This window comes from Lissotriton helveticus, chromosome 2_1, assembly GCF_964261635.1.
Source record: "Lissotriton helveticus chromosome 2_1, aLisHel1.1, whole genome shotgun sequence".
In the NCBI taxonomy this organism is placed as follows: domain Eukaryota; kingdom Metazoa; phylum Chordata; class Amphibia; order Caudata; family Salamandridae; genus Lissotriton; species Lissotriton helveticus.
This window is the reverse complement of record NC_136059.1, coordinates 2,104,599,281-2,104,625,914: the sequence shown is the minus strand read 5'-3', so window position 1 is coordinate 2,104,625,914 and position 26,634 is coordinate 2,104,599,281. Positions and strand designations below refer to the sequence as shown.

The following is a 26,634-nucleotide window of genomic DNA, read 5'->3' as shown; positions in this document are numbered from 1 at the left end:
GATTAACGGGCTGGTTGAGTATTGTTGTTTGAATGTCAGGTTTAAACCCTGATATGCGAAGCCATGCTTGTCGCCTCAACATCACGCTAGTGTTAATTGCTCTAGCCGCTGTATCCGCAACATCAAGCGCACACTTAATTGTAGCGTTTGAAATGAGCTTGCCCTCCTGTATTAGCATCTCAGCTGCCTCTTTAAACTCATCTGGAAGGTGTTGAAGGAGCTGCTCTAGGGTGTCGTAATGCGCCCTATCATATCGTGCCAACAGTGCCTGTGTGTTTGATATGCGCCAGATATTGGCTGCCTGTGCAGCCACCCGTTTACCAGACGCCTCTAGCACTTTCGACTCTTTGTCTGGGGGAGGAGCTTCACCCGTCGACTGGGAGTTCGCCCGTTTGCGGGCATTGGCGACCACCAAAGAGTCTAGAGGCAACTGTCCCCGAATATATGCTGGGTCTCCAGGTGCCGGTCTGTATTTCTTTTCAATACGTGGGTTCACCACTCTTGCCCTGGTTGGTTCCTTAAAGATTTCCGGTGCATGTTTGAGGACACCTTTTAGCATTGGAAGCGTTTTAACAGTTTTTTCTGCGGCAGAGAAAGTGTCAAACAAAAAATCTTCTTCCACCGGGTCGGCATGCATGTCCACATTATGATTTGCAGCCGCCCGTTCAATCAAGGCATTGAATGCCGCTGAATCCTCAGTCGGGGATGTCCGTACACCATAAACCTGTGGGTCCTGTACCACTTGTTGGCCTCCCTGGTCACCAGTGTCTACCCATGAGTCCTGTTGCTCATCAGGGTCATTGTTATCTGGGAAATTGTACTGGTCATCCTGGTCATCGTCATCTCCCCCAGAAGCATTGGGAGAGGGTGATGGGCTCCTGCTTGGTTGAGGATGAATAGGTTCAACAAGGGCAGGAAGGTCCTGTGCTGGCCTTTTCTTCTTCAGAGGTATGACATATGATTCCAATGGTTGGGATGTAATCTTTCGCTTATAGAGTGTCAATTTTCCCGTATCGGCGTCGATATAATGTTCAGATTGTTCTTCTGAAGCTTGATGTCGACTCAAATGGCCACTCAGCATCGAGTGTTGTGAGGCCTCTGTGTCCTTTGACACCGACCTGCAAAGGCCTTTGGGGCCACCCTCGGCGGCAGAGTGTAGAGGATCTGCGTGGGAGTCTTCTTCTGTGCGTCCACCAATTTTTTGGCTGACGGCGTGTGAGTCGTCGACGGCAAAGTCTTCTCCCGAATCTGTTTGAGGGAGTCGGTGACTTGCTTCGTGAAGGAAGCGGAGGGTTTAGTTACCGATGACCCATGCCCGTCACCATCGGAGGACCCCAGCGTCGACGAGGTGTCCGTGCGTCCCGGAGTCTCCGACGCATCTTCGACCCCGATGGTTCGGGCCTCCTTCCTAGGCTTATGCGCCGAAGCCGTTGGCTTTGGACCGGCTTCTTTGTGCCGTTGCGTTTGGCCTCCGGACTTCGGCTCGGGGCCCTTCGTCGACTGCGCTTCGACCGGGAGTTTGCCTGTCGGCGGCGCAGTCGCGTCCGATGGGTGTACGACAGTCTTTGTGGACTTTGGTGGAGCAACCGTGCTCGACACGTGTTCGACGACCTTCTTTGAGGTCGGCTCCTTGGCCACCGTATGTAGCGGTGCCGGCTCGACAGCCTTCTTCGGTTTCGGAGCCACTGAAGGCGACGGAGCCGATGACGTAGCAGGCTTCTTCTGTTACGATGGTACGTCAGCCATCTTTGTTGTGGTTGAATCCGAAGGTTTCGGTTTCGGTTTCGATATGCGCAATGGCGGCTCCGCTGATGTGTCCGTGGCCGGGCCAGAAGGCGGGGCCGGGGATTGCGGTGCAGGGTCGTGGGTAAGGCCGAGTGGCGATCCCGTGACCTGAGCCTGAGTCATGTAACCTTCGGGGCATAGCTCTTCCTCCGAGCTATCTTCCGCGGCCCCATAAACTTCTTTGTCGTCCCCTACCTCCTCGACGAATTCCAGGTCCTGGCCCTCAACGGGTTCTCCGGACTCGGCCTCGACCTCCGTCGATGGTGGTGAAATCTGCAGACGATGGCTTGGGCCTTCTGCCTCGGGGTCGTCGAAGATGTCGTCGGGTGCCGGAGCCGCTCGCCGGGCCTCAAGGCGCGCCGCGCGCCGAAGCTTGAGCGTCTTCTTCGACCTGAACTTCGAACAGGCCATACAGCTGGCCTCGTCGTGTTCCGGCGAGAGGCATTTGTTACAGACTGGATGCACGTCGATGTGTGGGTACTTTGAACCACACACAGGGCAGAACTTGAACGGACTCCGTTCCATCGTAGTTTCGTCGGGGTCTTGCTGCGACGACAGGGCCTCGATGTCCGAAGAGTTACTCGACTCCGCAGAAGACCGACTCCTAAAATCGGATGAAGCACGAGACCGAACGCGAACAATACCGACGAGGTAACAAAGGCCTTTTGGCCTTAGCAGTAGTTTTATTTGATTCCGACTAGGAGACGTCGAAATCACATCCGAACCCAATGGCGGAAAAAAACAATCTGGGGATGGAGTCGATGCCCATGCGCACTGTAGTCCAGGGGAGGAGCCACCTATCTCGTGATACTTCGAAGACTCTTCCAGGACAACAATGTGCAATCATCCGGACCCAACACTAGGCGGCGATCTATGCAATAGATATGAATTTAGCAGCCCACATGCCTCGAACCTGTTTTTAATTTTCCTGCTAGGCAATGATTGGCTTAGTTCCATCAGAGATGGAAAAAGTGCTCCTTGTGCGACGTTGCCGTGAATACGTGGTACTCAATCTGGGCATACCATGGCTTTGGAGGCTTAGCGAGCACTGGCTTCTATTGTTTAGATCAGTCTGTGTTGACTGCATCTTGCTTGTGCTCCGCTGCCTATTCTGCAGATACAAATGCATGTTGGACATATTTTGCCAAGATTTGATCAGCACACACTAACTCATGAAGTCAAAATCACAAGATGGAATTTTTAAAAGATTCTTTATATCTCCACAGGGTAGCCAACGAGTTTCGTCCTTTTATAGGACTTCTTCAGGGCTCAAACAAGTGTCTTTCATATGCACCAATGTATAAGCTCCAGAGTTTTTATTTAAGGCAAGAAGTCTCCTTCTGAATTAAAAATGGAAAATTCCAATGGTTCCAATTATTGAAAAGTCAGATTTTATATTGATCAAGTTTTTTTCGCCAATGTCGGCACTGAATCTATTCAATGGGGTCAAGGCATCAATCCGCCCTCCTCCAGCTCTTCTCTGTCCGTATTATCAAGGTTTGTAACAGTCTACCATATTATCAAGGTCTGTAACTGTCTACGAATATAATTTTCTTGTGATTTTGACTTCATGAGTTAGTGTGTGCTGATCACATCTTGGTAAATTGTTTATGTGAATTTTATTCACGGTTAAGAAACTATCCCCCAGATTCATCATTGTCATGTTTTGCGAGTCCTTAATAGCGATTATTAAGGAATCGCTATTAACCGGTTTGTTGCTCCGAACGTTCTGCGCCAGTGCTGAACGTTCAAAGAAACAGGTGCGGCCGTGTCGGCCAACAGACGTGCGCAGCACTGGCAAGGTAGTGCCCGCGACGACCGTTGGCCGACAGCAGCACCAAAGGGGTTAAAGACTCGCAAAACGGGATTCATGTAGAAATCGCAATATTTTTTGCGATTTCTACTGCTTCCTTATTTGCGATTCGCAAATTGCAAATCGCAAATAAGGAATGGCTTTCCCATTCATTCCTATGGGCCTAAAGGCCCATAGGAATGAATGGGGAGTCATTCCTTATTTGCGATTCGCAATTTGCGAATCGCAAATAAGGAATGGCTTTCCCATTCATTCCTATGGGCCTAAAGGCCCATAGGAATGAATGGGGAGTCATTCCTTATTTGCGATTAGCAATTTGCGAATCGCAAATAAGGAAGCGATTTCAAGGGTGCCAGGGTGTCCAAAGGACACCCTGTAGCACCCCTGAATTGATAATGTACACTGATGTTGCGCACACACATGTCCAAAGGACATGTGTGTGTGTAACATACAACTTAGAAAAATGCACTAAAGTTTTCGCTTTTACCACGTAGTTATACTTCGCGGTAAATAGCGCCCCCAGATTGCGAATTCGCAATTTTCAGATGGTTCATGAATTGCATTTAAGGAATCGCAAATTAAGATTCCTTAAATGCAATTCATCGCAATTTAGCGAGTTCTAGATTTGCGATTTTTGCATTTGGGATGATGAATCCCAAATGCAAAAATAGTGCTCGCAAAGGGCCAGATTCTCAGAATCTGGCCCTTTACGAGCCGATTTTACTATGATGAATCTGGCTGTAAGAGGTCTTGTTTCCTTTGATCTTTGCTCCACACGAAAACAGTTTCCCATTGTAATAATAGGTGTGGTAATGTATCCAAGACCTCTCTTGTAAATTGTTTGCATGTTGGACATATGTCTGACCCTTCCATCAGTTGTGCCACCGGATGTAGACGTACTAGTGGACACCTTAAAGGCCCATGTATTACAGTGTCCTCAAGAGTATTCCCATGTTGATGACAGCAGTCTTAGAGCCTTCACAGGATGCTTCAGCTCCTGTCGGAATGGACATCATCTCTACAACCAGCACACAGGTTTCGAGTGTTTCCTCAGCAGCTGCTGCGGGAACTGAAGATGATCACCTTGCTCCATTGACTGATACAAGAGGTGTTACTGGGACCGTCGTTTGCGAATGCAAGCAACAGTGATGTTGCATCTCCCACACAGCTCACATAAGCATTTGGCTCTCTGTTTTTATGGGAACAATTCGGCTTTTCCACAACAAGCCAAATCAGAATTTTAAAACATTGTATTGTTTTATCTTTCTCCTGCTGTCACTGATCACATTGTTGTATGTTGTTTTGGATTCCAAAAGAATTTCCCGATTCATGCCCTTATTTAGGTATAATTCATGTTGCCCTTATATAGGCATAGAAATCCAGTCCTTATTTAGGCATAGCCCATGCTACCCACAGGCATGGCTACTTCCATCCGTTCATCTACGTCACAACGAGTTCTAGGAAAACCAGACTCTTAAGCTGTTAGGGACTTCCCCTTGCTTGGATATTGATTTCTCCAAGAACTCATTTATTATGCATGAACATCTATTCCTTAGGGGTTCATTCATGACGTTCATATGCCAGACTTTACGTGAATGCTGGCACTGCTAAACACCTTCAAGGTATAAATATACCTTCACTTGCTAAGGCAAAGCATGATGTGGTTCGGTGAAGTTTGACTACCTACTTGTACGACGCAGCTCGCTACAGCAAGTGCCGAAGGAAGTCAACTCTCCAGCTGACGCACTGACCAGAAGCTGTCATCCTTCTGCCGAGAATCCAGCTCCAGTGTTTCTGACTCCCCTTGCGGGGTGTTGGGAAATCGAGTCCCGAGAAAGATACCAAGCTCTCTCATTCTAAGGTATGGAGCTGATTAGAACCTAGAGAAACCTTTGGCAATTCTTTTAAAAAAAAATATATTTTTATTAACAAAGCAAAATAAAAGCATCAGGTGACATGCATCGTTTTCACAGTGGTCAAATATACAGTACCATGTTACAGAATAACCAATTAGAATAACATTCCGGGATTACGGGGAGTCCAACGCTACTAACACTTCTCTAACAGCTGGAGGAGTACAAATATCCCCCCTGTGATTCCAAGCACCCCAGACCTTCCCCCACTTTCCAGGGCACCCCCTGGCAATGTAGACTGACCTCTCCCTGAACAGGCACCAGTCTAGATCCTCCATCCACTTCCCAACCTGGGGCACCTGACTGGCACCCCACAACTGAACAATGTTACGCTTGGCAATCATGCACGCCAGGGCCACCCATTGTTTTCCATGTGAGGTCAGGTCTGTAGGCTCCCAGATATTAAGAACACATCATCGGATCTCCAGCAACAACTCCACCCCTATTACCTCTCAAATCTTATCGTGGATTCTGACCCAGTAGTCCTGTATTTCTATGCGGTGCCACAAGATGTGTATGAACGTCCCCGTCTCCCCACATCCCCTCCGACACTCCCCACTCTCCGCCAAACCCATCCGCACCAGCCGAGGTCCCGTGGTGTAAGACCGGTGGAGAATCTTCAGTTGCACCAACCTAAGCCTCATTTGAATGGCCACTACTTTCGGGGAGGAGACTGTCTCTCTCCAGTCCTCATCATCTAATACTAGGCCATCGGCGCCCCACTGCTCCCTAAGTATCACCAATGGAGCCCCCTTATGGTTGATCAGTTTTGTGTATAACAGTGAGATAGTTTTTTCCGGGATATGGCCGTCCAAGACCCCGTCTTCCAACGTGAGGCCTCCGGAAGTGTGGTGCCTCTGGAGACATTTGCAAGTAGGCATGTCTGACCTGGAGGTATCAGTAACGCTCACCCTTCTGCAGATGGTATTTACCCTGCAAGGCGTCGAAGGTAAGGACCCATCTTTCCCCCAAATGTCCTTAACCTGTGAATCCCGATGGGATCCCATCTGTCAAAGCCCTTTGTTTTCCACAAGCTGCCCAATTTCTCTGAGCTCCACAACGGGGTCCCCAGAGTAAGTTTCCCCTCCCATTTAAGGAAGCGAGTAGCGGCATGCCACACATGGACCGCGTGTGCCGCTGGCCCGACAAGGGGAAATCGGCCTCTCCTAGCATAGAGAGCCCTAGTGAAATCCCCCTGGCAGCTGGCCACGGTCCATCGCATATCCGGGGTCCAGAGGAGACCCGTAAACAGCGTGGTTTATCGCCGCCAGTTGGGAGGCCCAGTAGTATTTCCGGAGGTCCGGCAAGCCGATCCTTCCGTCGTACCAGGGAAGAGTAAGCTTGGAAAAAGCTATGCGGGGCCTGCCTTCCCAGAGAAGCTGTCGTTGGAGGGACTCTATTTCCATGAAATATGAAGGGGGCACCGGGTCCATTGTGTTCTGAAGCGCATATAAAAAGAGGGGAAGGGCCATCATTTTAAACAACACCGCATGACCCAACAGGGAGAGCGGCAGCGACTTCCATCTCGCCACATCCCTGCGAAATCTTGCCAGGGGAGGACCCAAGTTATCATATCTCAACTTCGGGTCCATAGTCACATATATGCCCAGGTACCGAAATCCCACCGGCTCAACTCGTACTGGGCAGGAGCTCGGAATGACCGGGGGGTCTCCGGTGAGGACGAATAGCACCGATTTTTCCCAGTTAATGGCAAAGCTAGAGTACCTCCCGAATATGGCCAGGACATCCAGAAAACTAATCAGTGATTCCCGGGGAGTAGTGGGATAAAGCAGAATGTCATCTGCGTACAGCGAGATCTTATCTTCCCACTCCGGCGTCCAACGTAGTCCTTTGATCGATCGGTCCCAACGAACCCATGGATAACAATAATGTTCGCGACTTGTAGATCGTATGGGAGCTGGCCCTTTTCCTTGCTCTCAACAAACATGGCCCGAAGAAACGGCGCTAACTTATTCGCGTTGAGTTTATACAGCTCCATGGGGATTCCATTCGGGCCCGAGGACCCCCCGAATAGCCTGCGCCACTTCGTCGTTTGTGAAGGGGGAGTTCAGGTATTTCTTATCCTCTTCTGACAGTGTGGGCAATTGCATATCCTGTACCATACCCGCATTATCGGTCTCAGAAAAGGTGCCTGCAGACGTATACACCGATTTATAATAAGCCGAGAACTCATCTACAATCATTTGCGGATCCGTCACTTTACCTACGCCTTCGATCTGCAATTCTGGCACCAACCTCGACGCCCACTCCCCTTTCTCCAGCCACGAGATCACTTTCCCTGCTTTATCGCCATGTTCATAGATCTTACTCTGGGTATCTGCATGCAGCACTTTAGCCATCTCTCTAGCCAAGCTCCTGTATTCATCTCGGAGGAGACTCAAGCGACCTTTGGCAATCCTTGGCAAAACTAAACCTATGCTAAAGACAGCACCTACTTCTTCCCTCGTACTAGACCTAGGTTAGGTACACTGGGGTAGGCATATTTTAGAAGCACCAGTTGAGTATTTTAGCCTGTGTTATTTATGTATGTATTTTTATATATTACAGTATTATTTTATATTACTGTTCATGCTGTACTCATTAAACTTTGCATTCTGTCTAACGATTGTAGCAGTTCATAGCGCTTGCATGAGAAATAAGACTGTTCAATAAACCCTTTTATTGAAACGCCTGTCTCTCTATTTCTATGCAACTCTGTAGAAACGAAGCATGCACAATTGGCTGAGTTAACTAGTTATCTATTGTTTCCACGACTCTGAAGATATCGTTTCGATTCTAGGGAAAACAAAGTTGTCATGTTTATGCGGTTGTCAGAAACCAGACCCTTCTTGTTTATTCGAGAAAGTTTCTAGTGACCTCTGAGTTAGCTGGCACACACACAATTAAGTTTAATATACTCGATAAAGACATATGACCTCAGTCCTATGTCAAATCTGTAGTGTATATTATTCCAATGCGCAGAGCCTATTGGGAATATAGGAACTACACTAAAACATTGCTTTTGATGTGCTCAGTTGGTCTAACAGTATATCGACTATTTAGAGGACTTATAGAGTTAAAAAGAAAAAATTTAACAATTTTTTCATATACCATATCTTTAGATGTTTTTACACTGGTTTTTATGCTTTTAGACAGGCCCATCTTAGTGTTAGTTGACTTTACTGTCCTTCAGATGAGGAGTGGGTGTTATGTGTCTAAATGTACCCCAATCTAGGCCTAGGTAGCTACACAACCTTTTACCTACATTTGCCCTACCTTGCTCTGCATAACACTGACCTTTTACCCAGTTATGTGATGAATAAATGTCGATCAGTTTCTTGGAAATTAGCTGCATTTATTGTGCATGAGGATTCTTAGAAAAGTTCCTGCACATGACGTATATAATAGCATGAACATATTCTGTGTAAAATGTCATGGTCATCTTCATCCTAGGGCGAAAGAACTATTTGGAATAATCGCAGGTATTGTTCTAGGCTGATTTGCATAATCGTACTTACAACACATCGAGTATTTAAGGGACCCCCAGGCTATCTTTATAGTATAAAAGACCCATACCAACACTAGATAGGCAGAGAAGCTTCATGAGGACATTAGACACCGATGTACCAGAATGAAGATGCTACAACACGAAGTGGTCTCACATCCCTTACGGGGTGTCCAACTCGAGACCAAGACGGGGTCCTTCATTCTGTCCGATCAGATAATGGGGTTGGCTCCTTCCTAGGGGATTCTTGGCTTTACACCCACATACATTCTAGGTACACAAAGGTAGGGATTGCATCTTAGAGGTACACTTGATTACTGTCATGTATCTATATGCCTGCATATAGTCACTGTTTTAGCACCATGGTAGAACCTATGTTTTATTTACTCTGTTGGTGCTTGTAATCTTATACATCTGTTTCTGTCTAATGATTGTCGCAGCAAACATGTTTTATACTAGAATGACGCTGGTTTAATAAATGTTTATTGAAAACGTCCACACGGTTTAATCTGTGTATCTCTCTGAGATTAAGTGAGCATGTTTGACTGAGCAAAATGTACTACACTGTCCATGATCCCTGAAGGATCAAGGGGTGTCATGTTCGATATTTGCCAGAAATTATTTGCTCCTTTATACGGTTAGGGGGCTCATGGTGGCACTGTGAACTAGCTGGTCTAAAGGCTAACATATCCTTTGGGGGTGTCTGGAAACAGTCTGGACACCAATCCCTTAGTTTATGTTGTCTAACCGTGCAGATCCTATGTATTATTAGGAACTGCACGACAGTCACACTGCATATTCACACACCAAAGTTTGCTCATTGGGCTAGCCCGTGTGGCCAAGGCTCTCACTCTGCAAGTGCCTCAAGCTCAACTCTCGAAGTCTGTATGCCAAGGTCCATATTAACTGTGACTCAGGCTCCTCATTATGCATGTTCTTGTGCTACAAGCTCCTTATATGCTGTGTGTTCATGTGCATTTTGGAAGATATCAGACCTTATATTATTAAAGTTTGCTATAGTATTTTAAAACGGTTCGATGGTCTTAACACTGTTTGATATATTAGTTTCAGCTCATACTCATTAGAGTGCATGTAACATTAATTTCAACACAAATTATTTGAAAGTATTTCATCATGACATTTCATTAAATATAGATCATATTTAATTCAATGTGCTCTTTCCTCCTTTCACAGCACATCACGTTTATCTCACATGGTTTCCTATTAATTTCAATGAGTTTACTTCCATACATGTCCTTCATTTGGACATGGACAAATTTATTTTAACGTGTCATCAATTTCAAAGTGTGTCATTCATTGCAATGTTTATCATATTATTTTAAGCACATCATTCATTTTAGTATGCATTAATTTCATGTCATTAACTTCAACATGTTGTTTACATCAATGCATGCCATTTTCGTTATAACACGACATTCATTTAACCAGGCATCATTAATTTCAACGAGTAACATCATCAGTCCAATAAATATAAGCCAGTTGGTAAGAAATGTCACTCGAATGGCTTCTAGGAAAGGAATGCGAATGCTTTGAAATGTGTGTTTCTCTTTCAAATTGGAAAATATTAGCTAGAGGGTTTCAGTCCTTCACAACTAATAGACATTTTCAATAAATCAGAATTTTTTTGTAAAATTAAACTTACTTCAACAAGCTGCGCTTTGTTCAGCCCTGGTCTGGCTTGCAACTTGAAATGTCTTTTGTATCTTCTCAGTGTATTCACTTGTAATTGAAATAAGTCAACCTAAAACAACGGGTACACAAAAAATACTGTTCAACAGAAACAAAGGTTGAAACACACTGGCCTACTCCATTGTTAATCAGAATGCAGAAAGACATATTTACGTTGCACATCAATCATCTTGAATGCTTACATTACTAATTTCTTAATATACTTATCTAGTGTATCCAGCAAGCATTCATTTGATGCTAAAATACAATACCCAAGAGGTATAGTGGAGCAGAAGTCTGAAGTGACTTAGTTTCCGAATGCACATAACTTTTTTTGTTGAAGATGCAGACAAGAGACCATGTTGCACCTCAACAGGATTTGAGTAGCAAAATAAAGCCACAAAGGTTTTAGTTACATTCAGAACTCAAAAGCAAGTTCCTTTCTCAGATGTAACATTGATACATTTACCAATCTTTCACAAGACTCTATTCTTTCAGGTGGCTTTATGAATTCATGGGACACAGAAGTCTAATATTCAGTCTTTCTGAATAATGTTCTTTGAACACAAACCTTCACTTTTTTAATGTTGTTTGTTATAAGTAAAGTCCCAGAAATGTACTGCGATGGAATTAAGTGGACTTAAGAGTTTATTCTAAGTGCGATAGCAACAACAAGCACGATGGTAAGATTCCATATTCTATCAGTTTGAATATCCCAATAATGATTTGGCTTGGCAATTGCAACATATAACCAACTGGCACTTCAACCATCAACTACCACCCGCCAATCCCTCATCTACTTCTTACATCAACACATTTTCTCACATAATGGTGGTTGCTGAATAAGGATAATGGAATAAATAACTGCTTTTAAACACACAAAGTGAGTGAGATAACTTCATCCAAAAGTAGTAGGTAATATGGAGAAATTTTATGTGATACCTCATCCCGAGAAATGCGTTTTTCGAAAATAAATTGACAAAATTCAAATGATCTAAGGGATCACTACTGAAATATTCCTGTACTCTAATGGTGTGCCAGCCAAGCCTTACTGCTTGAATATACATGACCCCAAAAAACAGTGAAAAATTAAGGCAGTACTGAACTTTTTCCGCGCAATTTCCCTACAAACAAGTCAGAGATATAGCTAGTACAGGCAGTTTACAAATGAGATTTCCCATTTTCCATAACCTATTACTTAAAAAATGCATACAGCATATTTGATTCTCTTTTTATTTCTGCTTCCTTTCATTGTTTCAACTAAGCTAGTTTCAAGGGTCTCCAACGTCATATTTTCATGCCTGAGAATCTCCTTGGAAGGAAAAAGGTGGAAAAATCCAACATTATGCAAATCTTATATTCACAGGACATAAATAGCAGCACCAGACAAGCCTTACAAACTCCTACATCGGTGCTAACGCTCATCTTTGAGACCTAAAGGAATCAGACATGAGACATGTTACACCACCATTATAAGCTCCGATCTCTGACAGCAACAGTGATAGATATACACAACATTTCTAAATACAGATGATCAAATACCTCCATAAGGGTTATGAAACAGCCAAACGAGTGCCCTGCGAGACCAAAGAAACATTATCAAAACTAACCTTCCCAAATAAGACCTCACAAGCCAGCTTTAGGTACATTTCAGACATAAAGTCACTTGGTTCCTGAACATCAATCAACAAGCCAGTCTTATTTTTGAATATTTGATATCATAAAATCAGAGCTAAAATCTTGTGATTTGCATAAACACACCACCAATGGTGTTTTGAAAACTATGTTTTCATTTGCATATTTGTCCACAAACACTAGCTTGTCCTTTTCATCAAGCACAATCATGTACAACTGCCCAACACTTTGATGCCCATCATGAAATAGAAAAGAAGTTCCTTATATGAGAGGGAATCACACCACCATTATGCCAAGACTACGCAGAATCATTTCAGGAATTATATGATTATGCCCAGGTCACCACTATTCCCGAGAGGCTCACAAATAAGTCAAGACAATAAGTTAAGGATATGAACCTTTATGTCAGTGTAGCCTTTAAGCCACGGCTAGTCACAATTATGACAGTACTGCCACAAAGTCATTGATGGACAACATTAGAGCAGAGACAATGATCACACCAATTAAAACCACAATTCATCAAGGATGTGTGGCTAGGTTAGCTATGGGTATGAAAAAAATGCCCAAATTGCATTGGGTATCAAAATAAGGCACTAGTATGCCTCGTATGTGCTCCATTGTGTATTGACTGCCAACATTATGTCAACAATACCCACAAATGTGTCAAGGGTGAGCTGCTTTATTCCAAAGCCACCATTAATTTATCAAGGCCAGTATTATACTAGGCGAAATTCCCCCACAAACACAGAAACATCATACACTCAAACACACTCCATTCACTAACATATGGGCAGAGACACACATACATTCGCACGAACATGGGCATGCTCACATATACATATGCATTAGCAAAGCCACATGGGTTCTTCACCTGATCTTACATTACACCTGGCCAGCATTCAACCCATGAAGGCAGTTCTCTGGTTCAGGCTCCGCTTCCCACTCAGGCCTTGGAAGAAGAGGACATTTTCATGAAAAAAGCTTCAGCTCTTTCCATCCGGGTCCTTACCTTTTCTGCTCATGGCTGAAGCTGATGGGCAGTTTTAGCCAATAAGCTGAAGCCACGAAGGATCTTGGGAGGTGGGTGGGGATTATCCCAGAGCGGTGGGTGGAGAGTATGTCACTCTTAATGCAGGTAAAGCTGCTTTTCCCCCCAAAAATTACACTTGATCTGCTTATGGAGTGAGGGTGACAGCTCAGCTGCCATTTAGCTACATACTGAATTGGTTCGGGCAGCAGTACAGCTAAAGACTGCATGAAAAGGGAGATTCCAAACAGTGATGTTGGGTCCTTACACAACCAAAAAAAAAGGTATCTGGGCAGAGGCGTCCCGCAGGGCTCCTGTATGAGCCCTACACGTTATAATATGTATATGGCCCCATTGGGCAGGATTGTGGAGCAATTAAGCTTTGCAATCGTCTCTTATGCAGACGATACACAGCTGATCTTTAACATCCGATCGAACTCCACTCTTGATAAAGCTGTTTTTGCCAAAGGTATGCTTACCATCGCGAACTGGATGACAGCAAACTGTCTCCAGTTGAACCCGGACAAGACTGAGCTGATGTTGCTGGGGAAAGCAACAGATGTCTGGTCAGAGGATTGGTGGCCACAAGAGCTAGGATCAGCACCATCCCCCAAAGGATCAGTAAAAAGTCTGGGGTTAAAGCTTGATCAAGCCCTAAACATGAAAGCCCAAGTCTCCTCAATGACAAGCTCATGCTACTATGCCCTCCGACTTGTGAGGAAAATATTACCCTACATTCCAGTCCCCTATCGGAGAACCCTAGTACACGCAATGGTCACCTCTGGCTTGGATTATGGTAATGCCCTATTGGCAGAAGTCGGAGGGACTCTGCTGGCCAAATTGCAGGTGCTGCAGAATACTGCCGCTAGAATGATCATTTACCAACCGGCAGGTTCACCTTCAGCTCCGCTTTTGAAGAAGCTGCATTGGCTGACAGTAAAAAAAAGATCATTCTTTAAGATCTGCTGCTTAACGTATAAGGCAGTTAACGATACTGGCCCTGTGTACCTACGGAATAAATTACGTAAATATATTCCAAGCGGGAACCTTACTTAGATCTAGGGCCCAGGACTTGCTCCAGATTCCTCGTATTCGGATGGCACCAAAGTACTGGAACCAACTCCCGCTGGAATTAAGGAAAACTACAAGTTACAATGTTTTTAGAAAACAGTTGAAAGCGTATCGGTTTTAACTTTGGCTAGTCTACCTTTTTTTAACCTTTCTACCTCTAGGCTGTTCGTCTATCTGGATAGTGCCGCGATGCCCCAGGGTGATGTGAGCGCTCTATTAACTATTAAACTAAACTAAACTAAAGCAACAGAAAAGAAGGACTGCCTGACCCACAAACCAATAATGAGCTTAGTACCATTGCCCTAGTCAACATTTTATTCACCAGCCACCGTCTGAACAATCCTGAAGACATGACAGCACTCTTGGATACAAACCCGCTTCAACACACAAAAAGCAACTAGGGTCCCACCATTTCAATTAGGTCACCTACAGGGCGATGATACACATAATTGTTGTGCAAAGTCTTTCATCCAACACAGAGATTTCTTTAGCACACTTTTCATATACATATTTGAATCCTTCATGGTTGGCATGCACACGATGGAGGGGGGTGGAGTGGAGTGAGGATTGACAGTCTTTCTTCGCAAATGTGAAGAGATTAAGGGAGATGAACAGGTCTTGCAGATGATTACCTGATTTCAGATAGAATGTTATGTCAATTCCATTCAGCAGAGGAGCTCCAAATCACTTATCTTCTTGTAAGTGCAGGCACTCCTCATAAGCAAGGAGATGAAGCGTGGACAGTGATTCTAACCTGAAGATAAAAAGCCCAATGGCCATTGTTTGGTAATAAATGTAACGGAATTCAAGATCTGGCTAGTTTATCGCCACTTCAAAATAGAAGGGATGCAACTTCTGATAGACATTTTGCTGTCTGATAACTGATTGGAATTGAAGGTTACATATTTCACAATACCAATCCTTGCTTCCCATAGGCGGTTCCTCTAATTCAACTGTAAACAATAGAAGCTTGAATTCAGGGCTCTAACCTTCAGGCCTTTTTGCACCCATGGTGGTTCACCAAGGTGTTGAAACCAGCCACAGGCCTTCCAAGATCCAGTGGCATCAGGTTTATAGACTATCGGGACATTTTCCTACTGGTGTATAAAGAATTGGACAAGAAGGTGTACTTTCTGAAGGGACTTAGATGTGTTATCAACAAGGAAAGGTCAGAGAATATCCCAACCCAAACAGCAGTCTTTGTAGGCTTTGTGATAGATTCGACCCAGCAGAATCTAAGGCTTCCGCAAAGGAAGATGGCAATCATAAGGAAGGAAGGAACAGAGGAGGACACAACAGAGGAGGCGTGTCTCGCTGAGACTTCTTGCCAGATTGCCAAGTCTATTTAGCCTCATTGATACATCCATATTTCCGAGACCTATCAATTATCAGGCACTGTAGAGGCCCAAAGAAGCACACCTCAGAAAAGATCTATCAAATGCAGAGGAAGTAGATCTGATAGAAGAAGCCAGGATAGAGATTCAGGGGTGGCTGGATCATATACAGGCCTGGAATGGCATTGCCATTTTTGGATCCTCACCAGACCATATCCTAGAAATGTATGCAAGTCCTTTAGGTTGGGGGAGCCTGCTGTGGGGCTATAACCATAGGAGTATCATAGTTAGAGCAGGAACAAACTATGCACATAAACTTTCTTGAGCTACTTGCGGAATACTTTATGTTGAAATTCTTCACAAAGGACAAGATCCCTTGCTGCATTCTGTTAAAGATGAACAATGTATCGAATAGTATGCTACATCAACAGGTGAGAAGGGACAAAGTTGAGGGCATTGGTGGAGCTGGTCAAATAGTTTTCACACTTCTGTCTGGGCCAGAAAATGTCATTCACATCAGAGTATCTCCCAGGAAGACAAAATCTAGTAGAAGGCTGGAACTCAAGTGGGGTCCATGTCAGGTACATCTTTTTGCCTCGACCATCAACTTCCATGGCTTTCCATGTTTTTTTCAGTTAGAGACTGGATACTTTGGGTGAGGCTACCAAGTTATTTTACTAGGACTGGAGTCCAATTTTTAGGCACACTCCCCTCCTTCTCTACTGCCACTAAGAACAGGGAGAACTTCAAAGCAGTGTTGGATATGTTTTTACAGTTTAAGCGTAATAGTTATCTGGGTAGTTTTGCAATGAACCAGTGTTGATAGTTCTGGATTGTTTGGCGTAACTGGAAAGATGTTTAAGAGTGGAGTCTCAAATTCTTGTTCTCTCATATACATAATTCTCAGCAACATTAGAAGAGATTATTGCCAAAGCTGAGATATGAAAAAAGAAGGGGTGCTTTTATTGGGGATTGTTTTGTTTGGACTGGAAAGATGTTGATGACACTAATGTTGTTTACAAGGATTCTAAGAATGTATAGAACTTTTATTATTACACGAAACGTTTATTGGTTGGACTGCTGAGCAATAAATGAATGCATAATCCTCATCTCCATGTCCTTACCTCATCTGTATGTCCTGAACAGAATTTAAATGTTCCTTCACAAAAGCTAGGAAATGTTACATTCTAAACTATTTCTCTAGCTTATTTGTCTGTGATTCTAAACTTTAGGCTATATATTGGTTATTATTAGATGGAAGATTAAAAGGAGATTCAAAATGAGTATCAATAAGGCAACCCAAAAGGTCCTATTACCATTTCGTGGTAAGATACATCTCTAAAAATATTATAACAATACTGTCGATAGGTGTTGCCAGCTAAGCATTATGACCCATACTCACTCTCATATTTTATAGTGTTTTTTAACCAAATTATTAGGCACGGAGGTCTTTTTTCAAAGCAGCTTTGACATCTGGTGCACTCAGAAACAAGTCTGAGATGTGAGAAAGAATCAGACTAGTGGTTCACAAAGAATTGGAATTAAAAGTGATTTGTGCCATCAGAAGATACTGGCGGAGAATACACAAATCACGGACAGAGGTACTCCACTAAAGCCTGGCCTTAGATGTGCACTGCTAAGGATTATTGAAGGATGAGCTAACACAAGGACACAAAACTTAATGGTGGTTATGGGCTTGCCAGTTACTAAGAGACCAAATGGATGGGTTGCAAAGCCAAATACCAGTAATGATGGGGTCAATGGCTTTCCAATTAATCAAAATGTTGGCAACATTATGCGACATCGCCGCAGTGTGGTATAGGCCAGGTCATCAATTGTTAAAGAGAATGGGGTTCGATGGGGCGCTATCTTCAATGCTGCACAGTTGTTGAAATTAACTGGGCTGCACAATATACTCTGAAATGGCTTGTGCCGATATGCAGTTTTCAATACAAATAGTTTTGTGATTTGGTGTTGGCCCCACAGTATAAAGCAGGGATATTATGTCACTGTAGTAAGTTAAGTTTGCTGGAAATGAACGTCCGATTATTGACAAACCTCAACATGTTAAAATTAATTGAACTGGCAGTTGTTCTCTGCACACTGCTGCTTCTATTTTAATGACAAAAACAATGTAAAATTCAGGGCTACTCTACATTTGTCTAAAGTCAAGTAGATACGTAAAGATGCTAGAGTCTAGACCTTCAAGTCCAGTAACAATTTATTTCCAAGATTTTTCTAAGCTTGCCATCTACAAATATCTTGGTTTTGAGGCAAAACTACTTCACCCTGATTGACTAGATACAAAAGCATGCAGAAAATATTTTTTCTCACAAAATTGCAAAAACAGCATCTCTTTTTCAAATGACTCACGCAGAAACAAATCACTAGGAATGATGGTCCCATGTGTTAATTACTTTGGCCTCCTCTGTGTGGAGATGCAAAGAAACTATGGGATTTCCCTGGATTTAGAATGTCCTCGGACCCAGAACTAGTGTTTGTGAGCTTAAGAGAAATTCTGATATGATGCTCTGGTCATTCGGTGGTAGACAACAACCTCTTAACCTATCGAAACCAAAAATTTTCAAAATCTGCTCAGTAAATGGATTCTATTAGTAAGTCGCAAATCTCCCACAACATACTGACGATTGGAGCCAAAACAAACTGCCCTAAAAGATGATATTTCACTTAACTGTGGAGAGAAGAGATAGATGGTTCTTTGAGATACTATAGGTGCTAGGCAGTTTGTTTTTCTTGTAAGGGGGTTAATGTAACTGTGACGTAAGCGAACGAGGGCAAACCTTTGCCTGTCTAAAGTAAAACCAGACACTGCATACCCTAGGACAATCGCATGAGCTGAGGGTCCCGGTCGCTCCTATGAAAGGGAAAGCACTTTTTATGTATCTGTGCATTGAAGGTTCCCTGCATTGTGGAGTCGCGGAGAAAGAAGTCTTTGGGGTTACCGGTCTCATTTTAATGAAAGACAAAATAGCCTCAATGTGTTATGGACACTTGCCTAGCCAATCATGTGCAACAAGGTCACCTTCAGGCTTACTCTTAGGCTTGCTAAATTTCGAAAAATATATTCCTCAATTATATTATTTTGCTGAGTCTTCTGCAGAAAACTATGGCTGAATTAACATCTATGCAAAGTGATGTTATGTGCAAGCGTAGTCCAGACATATGCATATGCATAACAGATATTAAAACAATCAAAAGGCCCATAGGAACAGCTTTATATACTTACCTTTCCCTAACTCTGGCAACTCTCCTAAACTGAGATAAAGATTAAACATCTGCATGAAGGCAGTAGTGCTTGTGAAAGGAGTGTACACAACACCAGTTAGCAGTGCCTCAAACTGGTTGAATAGTGACTTTCTGTAACAAAGGGCTGAAGAAGCTGTCATACTTCTGGCTTAGGGAGAACAAATATCTTTAGCTGTGAGCAGAGTCTGGTGCGCTCCTTCACAGCTGCCTTTTTGTAAAGTTCCTTCACAGCTCCATTCATAAGACAGCCTCCTGTTATTGGAAGGGTGAGGTACTGTCTGTATAGAAGGTGGAATACCCTGGAGTGGATCAGGAAATTATAGAATGTGTGTGCCCCTACATTTGGCCACGTTCAGCAGCTTGCAGTATGGAAGATGTCATCTCCAGGCCGTGAGCTCAACAAGTTTAAGGGACCAAGGAATGTATAGCAAGTCTTGAAAGCCAAACGTGAACCCACCTGATGGGAAAGTAAGATTCTGAGCGATTCAGAATAGAGAGAAGCAGCTGCTGTGTCGTGACTTGAGGAGGGAAGCACCACAAGCATCGGTTGGAGGAAAGAGACCGATGGCATATCAGGTCATATCTCTCACTGAATGATAGTCTGCCACCGAAACAATACAGCAAAAGTGATCACATGAGGGTGTCCCCAGCCTAATTCTGCATAAAGCAAGGCAAACTGTGATTCATTTTACTCAGTCTCATAGGAGACAGTAAACAAATGGAATGCAACTCTGGACCTCCAGGAAATAGTAAGGTGTCTCTCACACAAGGGAAATCACTGATCCTATAAATGTTACAAAAACTATAGGCACAACACTCAGCAGTAAGGGCAACATGTCTCCATAGAGGCATCAATGAAGGTAATGGAAGGTTGTTTCATTACCAAAGAGCACAACATACTAGGGTTGGATCACCAGCTAAGAACTGGGGAGAAAACAGTCTGGAGTTGTGGTGAGGCAGCTGAGCCGAGACATACGTTTACATCTGGAAAACAAACTGAACCCTTGACAAATGAAACTGAATCTAGCAGGATCAGGAAATTGTGGTAGAGTTAAAAAAAAATCCCAGACTAGATTTAATAATTAGAACAATGGCAAGTAAACACGAAGTCCAACCAGCTCACAAAGCTACAGGTTTCCAGAAATGGCCCATTCTACTCTAATGCACAGACAATACCTGCATGCTATTAAATTGTGATCCTGCAAGAGATTACCTACAAGTGGATAGAGACTCCAGGGATGGAGCGGAGGCCCAGGACAATGCCTAAGCTGACTGCATTTAATTGATGCCTACGATGCCCCATATGATCTACAACCTGGCCGAGTGGGTTAACATTGCCAAGATTCAGACTGTGATAATGGTTTTTTTTCTTATCTGTGGCTTTTTGGTGTGAATTTTCTAAAGCACCTTCTGTGTAAGTGGTATACATAGAAACACACAATGCAGGTCCCCCTTCAGGTGGCTCGGATGTTCAATCACTGACCGATCACTACCTTGAGTCTATGAATTTAATAGTCAATGAAGTCGCCCCTTTGCAACTGAATAGAGTCTCCACCAAAATGTCTAACCCCTGGTATGACAGCAGACTCAATGATGACAGGCGTACTATGCGAATGGCAGAGCGTACCTGGAGATCTGACCCCTCATCACTGCATCTCAAAACGCTTAAGAACAAGAGAAATGCCTACTTTAGGAAAATAAAGCGCGCAAAGTCGGACTTCTTTAGCCGCCAGTTGGACCAAGCAAAAAACAGGCCAAGAAAGCTGTTCGAACTAATCAAGACTCAAACAAAGACACAACCCTTACAATCAAACAGCACAACAAGCGACACCCCACACTGTGAAGCCTTCTCTGCTTTTTTTAAGCTAAAGACCGACAACATAAGAAATGACCTCATCATGGATGTAAACCGATTCCCCAACCACACCAGAATGGCTAACACTCAACCTAAAAACAAGGCATCATGGCTGTACTTCGACACCTACTCGGAAGAAGCAATACACAAACTGCTCTGCACCTTGAAGCCCTCTAAATCACCTCATAGACCCCCTACCTGCTAATGCTGTAAAAGACTTCATCCCCCTGCTCCTCCCACTTTGGACCCAAATCATCAACAGCTCCCTTCAACAAGGTCTCATTCCAGACTCCCTCAAGGTGGGGCAAGTCACGCCTATACTCAAGAAACCTACAGCTGACCCATCTGACCTGAACAATTACCGCCCTATCACCAATATCCCCACCCTGGCCAAACTGCTGGAAAAATGTGTCCAACTCCAACTAACAAAACACATTGACCAATTTGACCTCCTCAACCATCATCAATCAGGCTTCCGAGCGAAACATAGCACGGAAACAGCTATGACACACATAATTGATGACGCCCTCCAAATCCTTGATCGCAATGAGTCCTGCCTCCTCATCCTTCTTGACCTCTCTTCAGCATTTGACCCGGTCAAACATGAGAACCTACTGGAGCTGCTAAGCACTAGAATGGGTCTATCGGGAACTGTTCTCAAATGTTTTTCTTCCTTCCTTCATAACCGGTCTCAGAAGTTCAAGATCGACAATGTGCTATCTACACCTGTGCCTGCAGATCTAGGTGTTCCACAAGGATCCTCCCTCTCCCCCACACTGTTCAACCTCGTCATGGAACCGCTCGCCACCTTGCTCCAAGCATCCAATGTTCAATTCCATATGTACGCCGATGACACACAACTTTACCTAAAGCTACAATCCCCGGAAGATATCAAACTTCTGAATTCCACACTTAGTAACACTCAATCTTGGTTGGCCGATAATCACCTCAAACTAAATGCTCTGAAAACTGAGTTCCTACTCATCTCACCTCCGGCGAAAATTTCCAACACCCAAACCTGGCTCAATAACCTAACAGCACTCAATGTCCAACCTACCATCGTGGATTCTGCGAAATCCCTAGGCATCACACTCGACGCCAAGCTCAACATGCAACAGCACGTTAGCAAAGCCACAAAAGGAGCTAATTTCCAAATCAACACACTGAGGAAACTTAAACCCTTCCTCCCTGCCAAAGACTTCCAAACTGCTGTACAAGCTTTAGTCATCCCTCGCATAGACTACGGAATTGTGGCCCTCAGCGGACTCCCGCTATCCACAACAGCACCCCTAAGAGCCTCCCTGAACGCTGCCGCGAGACTCATTACTGGCTCAAGAAAACATTCGCATATATCCCCAGACTTAAAGTCTCTAAAATGGCTGCCTTTTGAAGCCAGAATACAACTAAAAATCGCAGTTATGACACACTCGGCCGTGCACCACAAGGCACCCAACTACCTCGCTCAAAAGTTGTCTATATCAGGAGGTTCGAGATCCAATAGAAGTACAAAAAATCTACTCCTGAAACCTCGTAGATTCCGGAAAGAAAAAACATACAAGCGCTCCTTCTCAGGAATGGCACCCAGGATCTGGAATGTGCTCCCCCCTGAAACCAGGCTTATCTCCTCCACTGCACTCTTCAAGAAAGAGGTGAAAACCATCCTTCTGGCCAAGATCTCCTGAACTTTATAGGTGCTGGATCAGAGACTCTGCATCGCTTTGTATCATTGATCACCTTGTCTCTTGGCACTATACTCTTACTTGATTGTGACACTACTACGCTACTCTCTTACTACCGACTAATATATGATACACTTTAGTTTATTGAATCACCCTCCCGATGCCCCCACCCCGTGTTCTCTCTATCCTAAGAAATTGGTATAAGCCATCCACACATCCAAGGTTTACCTGAACCCTACTGTAGTGGGATCAATGACTTGTGCCGGCTTATATTATTTGTTACCTGATTGTATATTGATATGTTTTCTGTACGTTACTGTTATCCTATTATGTTAGTGACTATTATACTGCTCCCATTATTTCTGTTCAGTCCTGCTGCCCCTACCCCTGTCTCTGTGAAGCGCTCTGATATCTGTAAGGATCTTGTTCGCGCTATATAAAACTTTGAATAAATAAATAAAATAAATGGCTAGTGAAGAGACAGGGAATAAGACCGTGATTCTTCAAGTCTGATTCTCCAATAATGAAAGAGGGGGGACATTTTCTGTTATCGTGGTGGCAAAATAAGGATCAATCTCTGGAACACCCAAGCTTAGAGGATCAAATCTATTATCTCTTGCCCGAGATGCCATCTGCGTCTCAGTTGCATCCTCTTTCTCTACTAGATGAGTTGAAGACAGTCCGGTTCCTTTGCAATGATCCAATGCCAGAACTCCACTGTCTTGTCGCAAAGTGGCTTGGAACCCGCTCCTCCCTGCTTGTTTAATTAAACATGACAATTGCATTGCACGTAAGGATCTGTAATTACTTTCCATCCAGATAAGGAGGAACTCTAATGATCATGTTCAGCTTTTTTTTGTTTGAATTTGTTTATTGGGTTTTTACAATTTTGGTGGTTCTGAGACTCAATACATCAGTACATAAGACAAGTCAACAATGCCATATAAATTTGTAGCATGTAACTATACTTCAACAAAAAAAGTTCTTAACATTCCGGCCTGCCCCAGCTAGTTAGCATATGCCCACGCATACTCCGGAGGTTTACTAGGGAAGACCTAAATAACCCCGTTATGGTGGATTGTCGTTTAGGGAGCCTGCATGTCGGTCTTATCACACTAGTGAGACTATCTGCTGTGCACATGCGGCTTGTCGCTCATGGGACATAATTAACTCGTCCCCGTAGGGTGTGATGCCTGACATCAGCCTGCTTATCATTGTGGATGTATGTTCCCCATCAATGGCTGGTGTAACAGCCTGCCAGCCGAAATCTTGCAAACAATTAACTATAGGGTTAAACTGGGGGAGAAAAGGGAAGGGAGGGAGGGAGGGAGGGGGAGGCTCCATTTCTCGGTGTCGATGGGTATGATGATATCCATGTTATCGTACCTTTAGCAGTGTGCGGAGGTGTGGGTGTGCATGCACAAGGAGGTCGGGTTGCCTAAATCTGATGTCCACCAAGCAGTGTTCAGAAGGGCGTGTCAGATGCGTGCGATGTCTGCGGTTAACTCTGGAGCGACTGGATCCCGTGTGGTGTGTCTGCGTCCGTACGGTGAGCCTGGGGGGAAGGGGCCGTCCCGGGTTGTGTGTCCTCTAGAGTCTCTGGTGGACCCGTCTCGTGTGTAAACGTGTGGATCAGTTGTGCCCCTTCCAGGGAGATAGGGTGTTCGGGTACCCTTGAGCTCTTCTTCCCTGAGCACCTCTTCTTCCGCCTTCCCCCACTTTTTCAGTGCTCCCACCCAGGCTGCTTGTGGGGGGCCGGCGGGGGCTCTCCAGTGCATGGCTATCCCTCTGTTTGCGAGCAGAATGGCGAGGGATACGAATCGGCACTGTATTTTTTCGGTCTTCCGCCTGCGGAAGATCCCGAGTGCGCACGCTTCCCATGTGGATATAGCTGTGATGCCTGTTGTTGTGTTAAGCGTCCTTTGAATGTACTCCCAGTACCTGTGAATATTAGGGCAACTCCAGAACATGTGTTTAAAATCTGCCGCGGGGGATTGGCATCTGGGGCATGCAAAGTGTGTGTCTGGGAAGAGCCGACTGAGGCGGTGTGGCGTGAGGTAGGCTCTGTGGAGATTGTTAAATTGTATGTTGCGAAACCGTGCATTCCTGGAGACTTTTTTGGTGTATTCGAGGAACTTTTTCCACTCTGTGTCATTGACTACCCTCCCTATGTCCGTTTCCTATTTTTGACGTATGGGCTGCAGGGAGGGGAGGATCAGTTCTCGCACAGCTTTGTAGAGCCAGCTGACGAGATGACGTCCCACTCCCATATGTAGGATGGTGTGAATTACTGGGTGTGTCTGCGGTTCCCCTTCGTGTGGGTTCCAGTATTGACGACTGTTGTCTATCAGATGTCTATGCATTAAGAATTGGCCGGGTGGGAGGTCATATTGCTCTGTCATCTGGGCAAACGTCTTGAGCTGGCCTTCCTCATATAAGGACTCTATCTCGGTGATTGCTAAATCCGTCCATGTCCGAAGGGTGTTTGCGGTGTAATACTTCTCTTTATTAGGGAAGCCTACTAGTGGCAATAGGTGGGAATATGGAGGTCTATTTTTTGACATGCGATGTATTCTCATCATGCATGTATCGGCGATAGATACTTGTAGTGGATAGGTGCGTATCGGTCTAGTGCCTGGTAGTAGCAGTCTATGTAGTGCTGGTATTGGTATGCGGCCATCCGTGGTAGTGGTTTCCCCGGTGTGGCGACCGGCTGTCCAGTAAGACAGCCATTGGAGCTGTGCCGCCAGGAAATATGCCTCGAATGAAGGTGAAGTATAGTGTGGACAGCGACACTCTGTGCCGACCTCCCCCCCCAAATTAGCTCAGCAAGTAGGCAATCCAGGTCCTTAAAAAATGAACGGGGTGGTATAACAGGAAGGTTTGTGAAATGATACAGCAGTCGTGGGACCATGATCATTTTTGCCAACGCTACCCGGCCTATTGGGGCTAGAGGCAGAGTTTTCCAGAACCCTACTGCCGATCGGATTCCGGCGAACGCCCGACGATGATTCCCCTCAAAGAGATCGTCGGAGGTGTGATACAGTTGAACCCCCAGATATCTGGGTGCCTCAGCGTTGCATGCGAGCGACCGAGGTCCGATCCGTATTTCAAACAGGGCTAGGTGTGGGCTCAATGGGTATATTGTGGATTTCCCCCAGTTTACTTTGAGGCCTGAGGCTTCCACGAATGCCTCCAGTGTCGTCCATATTGAAGTCAAATCTTGGGTGACATCGCGGACATATATTAATAGGTCATCTGCGTACAGGGACATGCAATGCACCGTGTCCGCTAGAGGGATTCCCCAGTCCTCACCCTCCTGTCTCAGACGTATCGCCAGGGGCTCTACCGCTAGGGCGAACAGAAGAGGGGACAACGGGCAGCCTTGTCTGGTGCCCCTTTCGATTGCATACTCTGAGGAGATGCATTTGCCCAGTCTGACTCTAGAGGTAAGGCGGGTGTAAAGGAGCTTGCTGTATGCAGTTAGTATTGGGCCGATGTTAAGCTGGCGAAGGACCTCGAATAAATAGGGCCAGAGGAGTGTATCGAAAGCTTTTTCGAGATCTAGTATGAGACATGCCGCTTTCGGAAACCGAGTCCCCGCTCTGTCTTGAATGTGGAATACCCTGCGTAGATTTTGGGATGTGTTTCATCACGGAACGAAGCCACATTGATCATGGTGGACCAGTGGTATCAGGATCTGGGCGAATCTGTCAGCCAAAATTTTGCCTAGTATCTTACAATCTGCGGTGAGTAGGGTAATTGGCCTATACAAAGAGGGGAGCGTTGGGTCTCTGTGTGGTTTTACAAATGTAAGTATAACCGATTCCCTGAGGGATGCCGGTAGGTCACCTCTGTCTAGTGCCGTATTATACATGGTGACCATACGAGGAAGCAAGTGAGTTGAGAATGTGCTGTAGTATTCAAGCCGTCTATTCCCGGGGTTTTGTTGCGCGCTAGCGCCCTGACTGCGTGAGTGACATCTGAGGCTTTAATTCTCTCCTCTAGCGTTTTTCTGTCTGCGGGTGGGACCTGGGGTAATGGTGTCGATTGTAGGTAGT

The 26,634-nt window shown here is 44.7% G+C and overlaps 1 protein-coding gene across 2 annotated transcripts in view; it reads right to left on the bottom strand.

The window, feature by feature from the left end:
- Nucleotides 1-26,634, bottom strand: part of SAP30 (Sin3A associated protein 30) — a 154,694-nt gene that overhangs the window by 46,505 nt on the left and 81,555 nt on the right. For both annotated transcript variants that reach the window (XM_078677076.1, XM_078677074.1), the window contains exon 3: nt 10,680-10,778. In XM_078677076.1, coding sequence (XP_078533202.1) covers nt 10,680-10,778 — 99 coding nt within the window. The remainder of the gene's footprint in view (nt 1-10,679; nt 10,779-26,634) is intronic.